Here is a 12,927-nt window from a genome sequence, read left to right as displayed (position 1 = left end):
GAAACATCAACCTCTAGTTGTCTTAAACTCTTTTTTTAAATGGTTTTAGAAATTCCATTTTATGATTAGGTCAGCATGAAGTCCGAGATACCTGATAACATAGGAGCAAATAAATACATATGAGCAACAATTTCATCACTTAAGCAATCAAACAACTGGTGAACTGTTATCAAATTATGTTAGCAAAAAGAGTGTTCTGTTTATATTATTAAGAAATTATGGATATTTTTGTAGTTGGTCTTCATTAAGAGCAACTCTAGTGATCTGGGCTTTCAAGTGCATTATTCGTAGTGTGATTGTTTACCAAAGACACTTATTTAGCTGACTGGTCTAGGGCTAGACTCACTCATTCTCATTAGCCCCACTGTACTTCTGCCATTTCACCCTGGGTCTGATATCACATCAGTCAGTGCTGTTGTATAAATTGAATTTTATGCTTTCAAATAATACAGGACTAAAATAATGTGATGCATGAGGAGTTGAAAAAGAAGACTGATCAGAAAGGGGTAACAGATTTTTAAATGTTAAGACCAGGATGAGCCATTTTACATTTCACTTATTTCTGCACTTTGCTCCTTTCATAACCAGTGCTCTTTCAGGTAAAAAGATTTAAGGAATACCATAATCTAACAATGCATTTGAAGTCTCTGATCAGCCACTGCTAATTTGGCTGGGCTAACACTCCAGGATATAATAAAGACCTAAAAGTGAAAAAATGTAAACAGCAATGCCTCAGCTGGCAAAAGCACAGAAAAAAATGCCAAGGTGGAAAGCATCTATAGTAGATGCAACGGTGAAACAGAAACGTTCACGTGAATAAATGTCCATTAAGACCAGTTCACCACAGATTAGTCCCCTTGCTAGTTTACTTTATTTACTCCATATGGGACTGTGTCGACCACATAGTGGTTTGGCCTCCACAGTGCATTATCAAAAACATAAAAACCTTAAAGACAACTCTATAATTTACCAAAAAGTATGAAATCCTTCTGCCATATAATATGGACGCTACTGGCAAGAGATGAATAACAGACTTTCACTCAAGGAAGTATCAGAGAAATAAATCTAGCTCAAATTCTTTCACATTAAGGTTTTAGGTAAAGAGGATACATTTAATCAAAAGAATAACTTTAAATATGAAAAAAATTTGATAATTCTGTTATAAACATATAATAAAACTTGTGAAAACTAAATGTGTACACAATACTTTGGTGTATTCATTCACAATCCCAATCTGCTGAATGACCCACAGACATTACCCATGTTTTCATGTAAAGAAAAAAACCTACAAGGTACATTATTCACCTTCAAAAGAGAAAAATCAATAAAGGAAATAATACATCCTCATAAATGAATGTACTGAATAAATGACTTTGTATTTTCAAAATCAGTTCTTTTCACTACTTTGCAGAGAAGGATCAGACTGATGTCATTCAGGCATCAAATATCAGCAAGAGCACATGACTCTAAGAAACATTCTGTCTGCTCTGGCATTTCCATCTCAACTGATATATTTTACAGGTTTACTTTAAAGTAAATTGGCTTTGAATAGAAATATTCTGGACCACATTTTGGGTTGCCAAAATTTAATTAACTTAAAAGTAGTTGCATAAGATTGCTTTTCTATTTTATCAAAGTAGAGTGAATTCGATGTAGTCTCAATATATCAGTTTCCTCATGATATACCTTTAGTCAAAATATTATCCATTTAATTTCTTCCCAAACTAGTGAGAATCACACTGGATTTCCTTCACTGATCTGCAAAGACTGACAACAAAACCAAAGAGCAACATGTTATATTGTCAGTCTGTAATAACAAGGACTAGATTTGTCTTGTGAAATTCTATAGTTCTAGTCCCTAGAACATGTTTGAACATAATACAGACACAGGTAAAAATACTTTTGATCAATAAATGTTAAAGTAATGTGAAGAAAACATTGGGGCTATATTTTTTTTTAAATGTCTTAGACTCAAATATAGAATGTTACTGGGTCTTAGGCAACAATGGACAATGATAGCAACCAAATAAAACAGCTTATTGTGACAGATTTTGCAAATCTGAATACAGGAAATTTTTTGAATTGATACCATTTTTATTTGTGAAAGCCGAAAGAAACATATTTTTCTAAATGAAAAAGGGACTCGAGGAATCTTCAGAAATGAGTCTAAAGAAATACCAGTAAAATAAAAGTACTCAAACCTTCACTATAAAAACAGAAGATTATCAGCCACTTCAATAAAAAGAAGTTACTTTTCTTGGTAAGAGGACAGTTCATCTTTAAATCTAGTCAATTCCAAAGGCAAATTTGGGATATATCTGAGTTCAAAGTACAGCTTATAATAATAACAACTCTCAGCACTTAACAGATTGTGAAGAGTTTCCCAAAAATTTAACTGAATAAATGATACCTATCTGGAAACAAGAATGCTATCATGTGTCTCAAAAAATGCTGCAATAATCGCACACATACATCATGCAACTGCTCAGTCCATCAACATGGACTGAGTTCCCCCTAGGTGCCTAGCCCAGAGTCAGGTCAAAAGTGCTATGCTACAAGTATCAATAATGTTCATCGATCATGGTGTTTGTGTCCAAGTATTAACATTTTTCTACTACTACCCAAATGAATACTGCCCTTTTTACATGATTTATTTCAGTAAGTAAAAGAGTGTAGCCAATTCAGGATTACCTCACATTTATTTAGCAGTCCAGTTTCTTGCAGCCGTGACCAGATGCTCTGTATTCGTCCAGCGTGCTCAGGGTGAGTGGTGGAATTGCCACAAATACACTGGTGTTTCAGCATCAGAGGGTCGTAGGCAATTCCTTCAGCACAAAGAAAACACAGCACAAGACTGAGTAATGATACAAGGTTATGATAAAATGTTACGATAATATGATTACTCTAAAAAAGGCATTCTTTTAAAAATAAATTTACAAATAGAGAAATAATATATATTTGAAAATTCTAGCACATAAGAGTCATTTAGTCCTGTTTATCTGGATGTAAATGCAAAAATAGGTCAACCCCTGGATTAATCAGTACTGAGCACACCTTAGCTTAGTAAATATATAAAGGGATGAAGATGGTAAAATTTTAAGAAACTTCAGATTTTTAAAAATACTGTAATTTTACCAGTATCTTCAATCACTATGAAGTAAATCACAATTCAGTAAAGATCTATATGTTATCACTGAAGCCACAAAATGAGCTCTCTAAATCATGAATTAATTTCATGAGTAATTCTAGTTTCACTTTCTTTTTTTTCAATGCTTGTTTATTTATTTATTTTGAGAGAGAGAGAGAGAGATGGAGAGTGAGCAGGGGAGGGGCAAAAATAGAGGAGGAGAGAGAGTCCTAAGCAGGCTCCACAATGTCAGTGCACAGCCCATGCAGGGCTTAAACTCATGAACTAGTATTAGATCATGACCTGAGCTGAAACCAATATTTGGATGCTTAACTGATGGCCCCACCCAGGTGTGTCATCTATCTTCACTTTAGATCAGGGTTACACTTTTGTAATAAATTAGAAAACTTTCCAACTGCTTGCCCATTCTGCTCAGCAGTTCTTCCAAAGATGTACAGAAAGAGTTTATTCCTTGCTTACTGTGCTTTTCTCAGTTTATGCCAATCTGTAAGCAATCTTATAATATTGTGGAACATCTTAAGTGTTTCTTTAAAAAAATGAAAAAGTAAAAAAAAAATGAATTAAGTCGATTGCAATACCTTTAGTAGAGATTCCATAGATACTGAATATAATCTGCTTTTAAACTATCATGAGTTAACATATTTCATATTTTAGTTAGACTCTATGATGAGTTACAGGAAATGGATTTTATAGATACATAAAATAGGACTTTTTAAAGCAACAAAGTAGATGATAATTATAATGCTGGTTAATTTTGAAAAGATTTCTACCCTTAATCCAATTCCTTGGGGGGAAAACATGTTACTTACAAAACTGCCTGACATAAGAAATCATTTAACCGATCAAATATTCCAACAAATTACCATGGAAATACATTATCTGAGGACATGGAGTGAAGACAGAAGAAGACCAAAATTAAAAAGCAAAAATAGGTATCTATTCAAGAACAGATAAAGACCAATAATTTGTTTTTTTTTTTATTTTTATTTTATTTTTTTTCCAATATATGAAATTTATTGTCAAATTGGTTTCCATACAACACCCAGTGCTCATCCCAAAAGGTGCCCTCCTCAATACCCATCCCCTACCCTACCCTCCCTCCCACCCCCCATCAACCCTCAGTTTGTTCTCAGTTTTTAACAGTCTCTTATGCTTTGGCTCTCTCCCACTCTAACCTTTTTTTTTTTCCTTTTCCTCCCCCATGGGTTTGTGTTAAGTTTCTCAGGATCCACATAAGAGTGAAACCATATGGTATCTGTCTTTCTCTGTATGGCTTATTTCACTTAGCATCACACTCTCCAGTTACATCCACGTTGCTACAAAAGGCCATATTTCATTCTTTCTCATTGCCACGTAGTATTCCATTGTGTATATAAACCACAATTTCTTTATCCATTCATCTGTTGATGGACATTTAGGCTCTTTCCATAATTTGGCTATTGTTGAGAGTGCTGCTATAAACATTGGGGTACAAGTGCCCCTATGCATCAGTACTCCTGTATCCCTTGGGTAAATTCCTAGCAGTGCTATTGCTGGGTCATAGGGTAGGTCTATTTTTAATTTTCTGAGGAACCTCCACACTGCTTTCCAGAGCGGCTGCACCAATTTGCATTCCCACCAACAGTGCAAGAGGGTTCGGGTTCCTGTTTCTCCACATCCTCTCCAGCATCTATAGTCTCCTGATTTGTTCATTTTGGCCACTCTGACTGGTGTGAGGTGATATCTCAGTGTGGTTTTGATTTGTATTTCCCTGATAAGGAGCGATGTTGAGCATCTTTTCATGTGCCTGTTGGCCATCCGGATGTCTTCTTTAGAGAAGTGTCTATTCATGTTTTCTGCCCATTTCTTCACTGGGTTATTTGTTTTTCGGGTGTGGAGTTTGGTGAGCTCTTTATAGATTTTGGATACTAGCCCTTTGTCCGATATGTCATTTGCAAATATCTTTTCCCATTCCGTTGGGTGCCTTTTAGTTTTGTTGGTTGTTTCCTTTGCTGTGCAGAAGCTTTTTATCTTCATAAGGTCCCAGTAATTCATTTTTGCTTTTAATTCCCTTGCCTTTGGGGATGTGCCGAGTAAGAGATTGCTATGGCTGAGGTAAAGACCAGTAATTTGTATTGTAAAGTAAGTCTAATGGATTTTATTATTTTTTAAAAAATTTTGTTAATGTTTTATTTTTGAGAGAGAGAGAGAGCGAGAGCGCATGCGCGCAAACAGGGGAGGGGTAGAAAGGGAGACACAGAATTCAAAGCAGGCTCCAGGCTGTGAGCTGTCAGCACAGAACCCAATGCTGGACTCAAACCCACAAACTGCGAGATCATGATCTGAGCTAAAGTTGGACCCTTAATCACCTGAGCCACCCAGACGCCCCTCTCTCTTTGACTTACAATACTGTGTTAGAGGAATGCTACTCAAGAGGCAAAAATATTTATCTCTGAGTGTACTAAAAATCATGCAGAATAATGACATAGGTATTTTCAAACCATGTGGTAAAAATTATGTCCGTGAAAAAATGTCATTTTGCTGGTCCAAACAATATCCAATCTTAACACTCAAGTGGCTTCAAAATCCATCCCTATGCCCCTGACTCACACTTTCATCATTAGTGCTGATCCCTCTTTTAAGGAGCATACTTTCACACTTGTCTATTCAATTGCCCATCTAAAATCTCCATTTGGATGTCTCATAATTTTTATAAAGTGAGAATGTCTCAGATTTGGAGTTCATGATCTTAAGTCACACAAAATGTCTCTCATTTCAGTAAGGGACATCATGACCCACCATTTCTCACTCTAGAAACCTTAGTATCCTGCAGAAACTCCCTCTCCAAAGAACCAACAAGTACTGTTATCCCTCCAAAATACAACTTGAATCACTAGATTCTTATCTCTAGCCAAAACCACACATAATCCAAGGTACTACATCTCTAAACTCCTCAAATAAAGCCTTTTCACCGGCTACCTGACTTTTACTCTATCCCATTTAACACACAACAGCTACTTTTGCCTAAATCCTTTGGTGACTTTACTGATGAGATTAAAATTTCTCAAGGCCAAGTTTCTCCAACTTATACTTCACATACACCTCCTCTCTTGACCTCTGTTTCTTCCACAAGGGCCTACCTTCCATTCTTCAAAGCAATAAAAAATATACATGACTTAGGATCTTCATACCTGCTGTTCCATCTATGCCCCCAAATTCTTCCTTCTGGCTCCCCATAACCCATACCTTATTTGGCTAATTTCTATTCACCCTTCAGGGCTAAATGTTTTAATATCATCACGAACGGATGTTGTACTTTATAAAATGCTTTTAATCTACTGAAATGATCATATGGTTTGTATCATTTCACTTACGGATGTGATGTGTCACATTGATTGTTTTGAGAATATTGTTTTGAGACTCCCACCCTTGCATCCTGGGATTAAATCCCACTTGATCATAGTATATAATTTTTTAAATATATTGTTGAGTTCAGTTTGTAATATTTTGTTGAGGATTTTTGCTTCTATATTCATGAGAGATACTGGCCTTATATTTTTTTTGTAGTGTCTTTGTCTGGTTTTGGTGTCAGGGAGATACGGGTTTCATAGAATGAATTTGGAAGTTTTCCTTTTTCTTCTATTTTTGTGGAATAGTTTGAGAAGAATAGGCATTGATTCTTCTTTCAACGTTTGGTAGAATTTGCCTGTAAACCAGTCTGGTGCTGAACTTTTGATTTGGAGAGAATTTTTTGATTACTGAATCAATCTCCTTAGTGGTAAATGGTCTGTTCAAATTTTGTATTTCTTCCTGCTTCAGTTTTGGTAGGTTATATCTTTCTAGGAATTTATCCATTTGTTCTATGTTGTCTCATTTGTTGGCATATAGTTTTCCATCATATCTTGTATTGTTTGTATTTCTGTGGTGTTGGTTATTTCTTTTTCATTTGCGATTTTGTTTGAGGCCTTTCTCTCCCCCCCCCCCCCCCCGAGTCTGGTTAGAGGTTTGTCAATTTTGCTGATCTTTTCAAAGAACTGGCTCCTGGTTTCAGTGATAAGTTCTATTGTGTTTTTTAGTTTCTATCTCATTTATTTCTCCTCTGATCTTTTTTATTTCCTTCCCTCTACTGACTTGGGGTTTTGTTTGTTGTTCTTTTTCTAGCTCTTGTAGATGTAATGTTAGGTAATTTATTTGAAACTTTTCTTGCTTCAAAGTAAAACTGTATTACTATAAACTTCCCTCTTAAAACTGCTTTTGCTGCATACCAAAGGTTTTGGAATGTTGTGTTTTCATTTTCAATTGTTTCCATGTAATTTTTGATGTTTTCTTTGATTTCTTGGTTGACCCATTCATTGTTTAGTAGCATGTTATTTAACCTCTATATATTTGTGGTCTTTTCAGATTTCTTCTCATGGTTGATTTCTAATTTCATAGCATTGTGATCAGAAAAGATACATGGTATGACTTCGATCTTTTTGAATCTGTTGAGGTTTCTTTTGTGGCCTAATGTGTGATCTACTCTGGAGAATGCTCCATGTGCACTCAAAAAGAATGTGGATTCTGCTGTTTTAGGTTGAATTGTTCTGAATATGTCTATAGAATCCATCAGGTCCAGTGTATCATTCAAATCCACTCTTTCCTTGTTTTCTGTTTGGATGATCTGTCCATTAATGTGAGTGGGGTGTTAAAGTCCCCTAATATTATTGCATTACTATGGATTATTTTCTCTATGTTTGTTATTAACTGTTTTATGTATTTGGGTGCTCTCATGTTGGGTGCATACATATTTACAATTGTTACATCCTCTTGCTGGATGTTTAATACATTTTCAACTACAGTTTCATACTACATAAAAGACATGTTAATGGCAAGAGACACAAAAATTATAGCATCTCTCTCATTTTGAAAACATATTTTTCAAGACTAGAGATTCTAATCATTAAGTTGTTTAATTTTTTTCACTATTTCATCTTGACGTATCTAACTTCAGCTCCACAGTAGTGTTGCTCTTTTAACATTTTCTCCATAAACTGCTGCAAAAAAATATTGTAAAACAGGCTATAGTAGCTGGAAGTTATTGCCAAGTATCTGGAGATTATAATAAAAGTCCAGGAGCTCTTGGAAAGACATTTAAATTTAAGGGGAAATAAATAAAAATTTGGAACTCTAAACCTCCACTTACTCATCTTAATGATGTAGCAATGAGGTGTTAACAGGTAGAGTGGAAGGTGAGACTTTAGCCTCATCCTTCCTCTCCATTCCTTTCCTCTTTTTTTTTTTTCCAGAAACAAAAACTTACAGGGTGAGAAATAAGCCTGTCCCTCTCTTTGGAATTCATATGGAATTCTACTTTTCTTTGACCCTTTCTTCCCTACTGGTTACAATTTGTAACATAAGCCAATGGATCAATCTCTCTCTTGATCAATGGGACAAGAGTTAAAATTAGGATTTGGGAAAATAAACAAAGTCTTAACATAAAGTCTTTACCTGTATTTTAAACCCTAGGCGTTAATTTTCCATCCAAAAAGTTTCTGATACATTTCTAGATATGCTTGGACCCTGTACTTCCTCTGACTTTCAGCTTTGTTAAATGAGATAAGTATTTGAACCACCTACTGTGTATCTTTCCTTTTTCTTAATCTTTACATGTAGTTAAGTCATCAGCTAGCTATAGAGTCCATTCTGGTCTTCAGGTTTATACCTAGTTTCATATGACACTGTTAGGCTGAGTCTTCTTTGCTCTATCAAGAAAGTTGAGTCTAGAATATTTAGACCTAAAACTCTTGATCCTGATTCCGAATTCTTAACTTTCAACTTTATATCGCTTTTCTGGCAACTGCCTGAGGTCTTATACCTTCTCAGGGTATCTGCTCAATGACATTTATTAAATATATTGCAGGGCCAAAGGATTGAAATTTAACATGATACAAAAATAAATAGCATGATAGCTTTCTGAAAGATGTAAATGCAATAAACAGTCATTGAATGTTTATTATGATCCAGGTGCCACCAATTTCTTTCCTTCTCTCTCTCTCTCTCTCTCTCTCTCTCTCAGTGGAATCATGCTTTATTGGGGAGAGAGCACTTTACGCGACCAACAGATGAAAGCAGCCCAGAAGGCATCCTACACATCACACTGAAAAAGATACACAAGAGGTTCTGCTAAGAAACATCAACTGGAACATGGATTCCTCTGGGCAACTTCCCCAACCTCATCCCTCTGAGGGGTTGGGACAACTCCCAACCATTTCCTTGAAGGCAAATGCAATCTGCTAGAGATACAGCCCCTCAAGGATGCCTTCTTAATTTTTGTAAGGAACAATTTCTTTAGATGTTTTGAAGTCTTTGTTACTTTCCTTCCACATTTTCTCAAGTCCAGCAGACCATATTCTGTATAGATTGTGTTGATGTCAGCACGAGGGACATCATCTTTAGCCATAATCAAGTCTTCCAGGGTTACATCATCAGCCAGTGTCATCCTACTTATATGGATCCTGAAGATGTGCATCTTAGTCTTTTCCTGGGGCAGGAGGAATTCAATCTTCCTGTCAATGAGGCCTGGTCTGGTAAGTGCTGGATCCAAAGTTTCTATTCAGTGTGTGGCCATGATAACTTTCACGTCATCCCCTGAATCAAATCCATCCATCTTGTTCAACAGTTCCAATGCTGTTTGTTGAATTTCCCTCTCACCACTATAACTTGAATCATATTTTTTTTTGTTCCAGTGGCATCAATTTCATCAATAAACACAACAGAGGGTGCATGTTCTTCAGCAACTTGAAATAATTCCCTAATGAGTTTGGGCTCATCAGCTAGGTACTTCTGAATAAGTTCAGAGCCAACCACTCTCAAGGAAGTAGCTGAGGTTTGGTTTGCTTTGGCTAATAAGGTTTTACCTGTAACAGGTGGACCATAGAGAATGACCCACCGTGGGGGCTTTATACCCATTTCTTCATAATATTCAGGAGAGGAAATTCCACAGATTCTTTAATTTCCTGGACTTGTTTGTCCAACCCCCCCAATATCATCGCAGGTTTCCTGAGGGGCCTTTTCTACCTTCATCACTGTGACCAAGGGATCCAGGTCATCCATGAGCACCCCTATGAGAGCGTGTGCCTTATTGCCAAGTAGGACCAAGGAGCCTAGTTCCAGCAGATCCTTGTCTACAAAGGAAAGAATGCTGATGTAGTGTTCGGATACCACAGATGCAGACATGATGGAATAATTGTCATCAATGATCTCTTCCAAGGTTCCTACTGACATTGGGGCCTCCCTCAGATCATCCACTTTTGATCTTTCCCCTCTTTATTTTCATTTATTCATTTTATCCATTTTTTCCTTATTTCTAATGAATTCTTCCCCCATGAGAAGACAGTCTTCAATTCTAACTTCAATAATTTTAACTGGCACTGAATGTGAAGTGTCACCAGTGGCAGCCTGCTGGCAGCATCTGGTCCCTTCGTTTTCTTTTTCCCCACTCTAGTTGGTTTAGGAGGTTCATATCTCTTTCTTGTCCTTGTCATCCTTCTTGCCACCTTCAGGGCCATGACTACCATTCTGACCTTGACCCATCTTGCTTTAGTCATTCGAATCTTGGTGCCAACAATTTCATTTTATTACATTTAATTTATTATCTAGTAGTTAAGATGAGGCATGTATAAATATAGTTGTATGAAATGATTTTTAAAAACTCTGTATGGTAAGGAAGGAAAAAAATATAGGGCTAGAAAAAAAGACCTGAAATTGGTAGAATCACTAAAATGGATAAAAAGGGTTATCTCGAAGCAAGGGCCATTTCTAATTTTTTCCACTTCATACCTACAACAGCTATTATACTTTCTATTGATAATTCTAGTCTATCCATAAGGTTTATCATGCTTTTTATTTCTAGATCTACTGTACACTTTATATGCTAACACCTACAATATTTGTTATAATATCTTTTAACAGATACACTTAAAGTATTAGTGCAATTTTCAATTAAGTATGAAATGTGATTTGTCCAGCAAACAAATGAAATATCTAAAAATAAATGTTTAAAATGTGTTAAATTGTGCCTCTGAGTAGATAAAAGAATTTTTAAGACTTATAAATGTAAATCATCTTACCAGAATATCAGACAGTTAAAAAGGAAATAGAAGAAATCCCACTTTAGGCCTTCTAACTAACACTGTCTGATAGTCTGTTGAAACCTAGAAATTGGACTGGTATTGCCATTCAATAGCATAGCCCAAGAGCATATTCAACCAGCATGTAATTTGGCAAAAAGTCAAAAAGAATTCACTACACTTGTTGGCAAATAGCTAGAAAGACTTCTCTATACTCAAGAATTAGTGAGCAGGGGCACCTAGGTGGCTCAAGTTGGTTAAGCATCAGACTTCAACTTAGTTCACAATCTCAAGGTCGGTGGATTCAGTTGATGGGTTTGAGCCCCATGCGGGCTCCATGCTGACAGCTCGAAGCCTGGAGCCTGCTTTGGATTCTGTGTCTCCCTCTCTCTTTGCCTCCCCCCCCCCCCATTATTCTCCCTCTCCCTCTCCATCTCTCTCTCTTCCTCTCTCTCTCTCTCCCTCCCTTTATCTCTCTCTCAAAAATAAACATTAAAAAAAGAATGAGTGAGCAAAAACAAACAAAACAGATGAACAAAACCCAGAGCCTATGAGAATATGCTACAAAAACTGTAAAGGAAACACCATTCCTAGTAGTTAGGTCAGTGAAGATGATTTACTATAGGAACCAAAATAAAAACTTAGAAAACTTTTTGGCATCCCCAAATGTTAAAAGAAGCCAAAATAGAAGCCAAAAGCGAAATGGAAAATCATTATAAAATAAAAGCCAATAAAATAGAAGCCAAAAGCTAAATGGAAAGTTCAAGCTAAATTAATGAATAAAAAGAAAGATGGATAAATACTGCAAAGAAACAATAACTAGTAGCAAAATTAAAATCTAAACTGGAGGTAACAAAAGAGGAATTTACATTTCAGGAAACTGAATCGGTGCTACTGAATATAAACTTAGAGATGTACACAATGAGCAGAAAATATGAAAGTCAGAGAAGAGGAGTCTCAACAAAAAGTTGTAATTTCCCTCAAGGAAGAATTCAGAGTAATAGAATAATATAAAGAATTAAAGAATTTTTTCCTAACTAGAAAGAGACACGTACATGAACATGTATCTGCAAATGCTCATCTTAAAGATGATTTGGGTTTTTTTAATTAACAAAATAAAGAAAACATACTATAAGGCTACAGGAAAGAATAAACAGGCTGCCCACAAAAGAACATATACTAGTATGTATTCAGACTTCTAATCAATGCTAAACAAAAACTGTCCAAATGCTTGAGCATTTGGCTCTATTTCCAGACTTTTCAGACAGAAAACATGTGCCCCAATAAGTCTATGTCCAACTTTGCATGAAGGGAATAGGATGATAATATTGTCAGGCACAAAAAGCCCAAAAAATTAAAAATTAAAAAAACATAAATATACATATGTATCTATGTTATATATATACTTATAAATATGTATGCTATGATATATATGTGATCAAGTTTAGTTAATCTCCTAAATAAACAAAATAGCTATTTTTATCATCTTCAGTAAGATTCAGATGAGCAAATTTTTGAAGATTTTTCAGGAGAAATTCCAAGTGCATATGTTTGAAGATGGTAATCTCAAAACTGATTCTTTTCCCAAAGGAAATTAATCTCTCCATTCTGATACAGGTAGTAACAGAAGTTGCTCTAGAGGTTTTAAAACACACACAAACATACACACACAATTACACACATACACATATA

The 12,927-nt window shown here is 35.7% G+C and overlaps 1 protein-coding gene and 1 pseudogene across 2 annotated transcripts in view; both read right to left on the bottom strand.

The window, feature by feature from the left end:
- Positions 1–12,927, bottom strand: part of HDAC9 (histone deacetylase 9) — a 957,815-nt gene that overhangs the window by 271,733 nt on the left and 673,155 nt on the right. For both annotated transcript variants that reach the window (XM_042919682.1, XM_042919691.1), the window contains exon 16: positions 2,692–2,825. In XM_042919682.1, coding sequence (XP_042775616.1) covers positions 2,692–2,825 — 134 coding nt within the window. The remainder of the gene's footprint in view (positions 1–2,691; positions 2,826–12,927) is intronic.
- Positions 9,400–10,699, bottom strand: LOC122208547 (annotated as a pseudogene).

This window comes from Panthera leo, chromosome A2 (assembly GCF_018350215.1).
Source record: "Panthera leo isolate Ple1 chromosome A2, P.leo_Ple1_pat1.1, whole genome shotgun sequence".
Classification (NCBI taxonomy): domain Eukaryota; kingdom Metazoa; phylum Chordata; class Mammalia; order Carnivora; family Felidae; genus Panthera; species Panthera leo.
The sequence above is the reverse complement of the archived record's forward strand: the minus strand, read 5'-3'. Positions and strand labels throughout refer to the sequence as shown.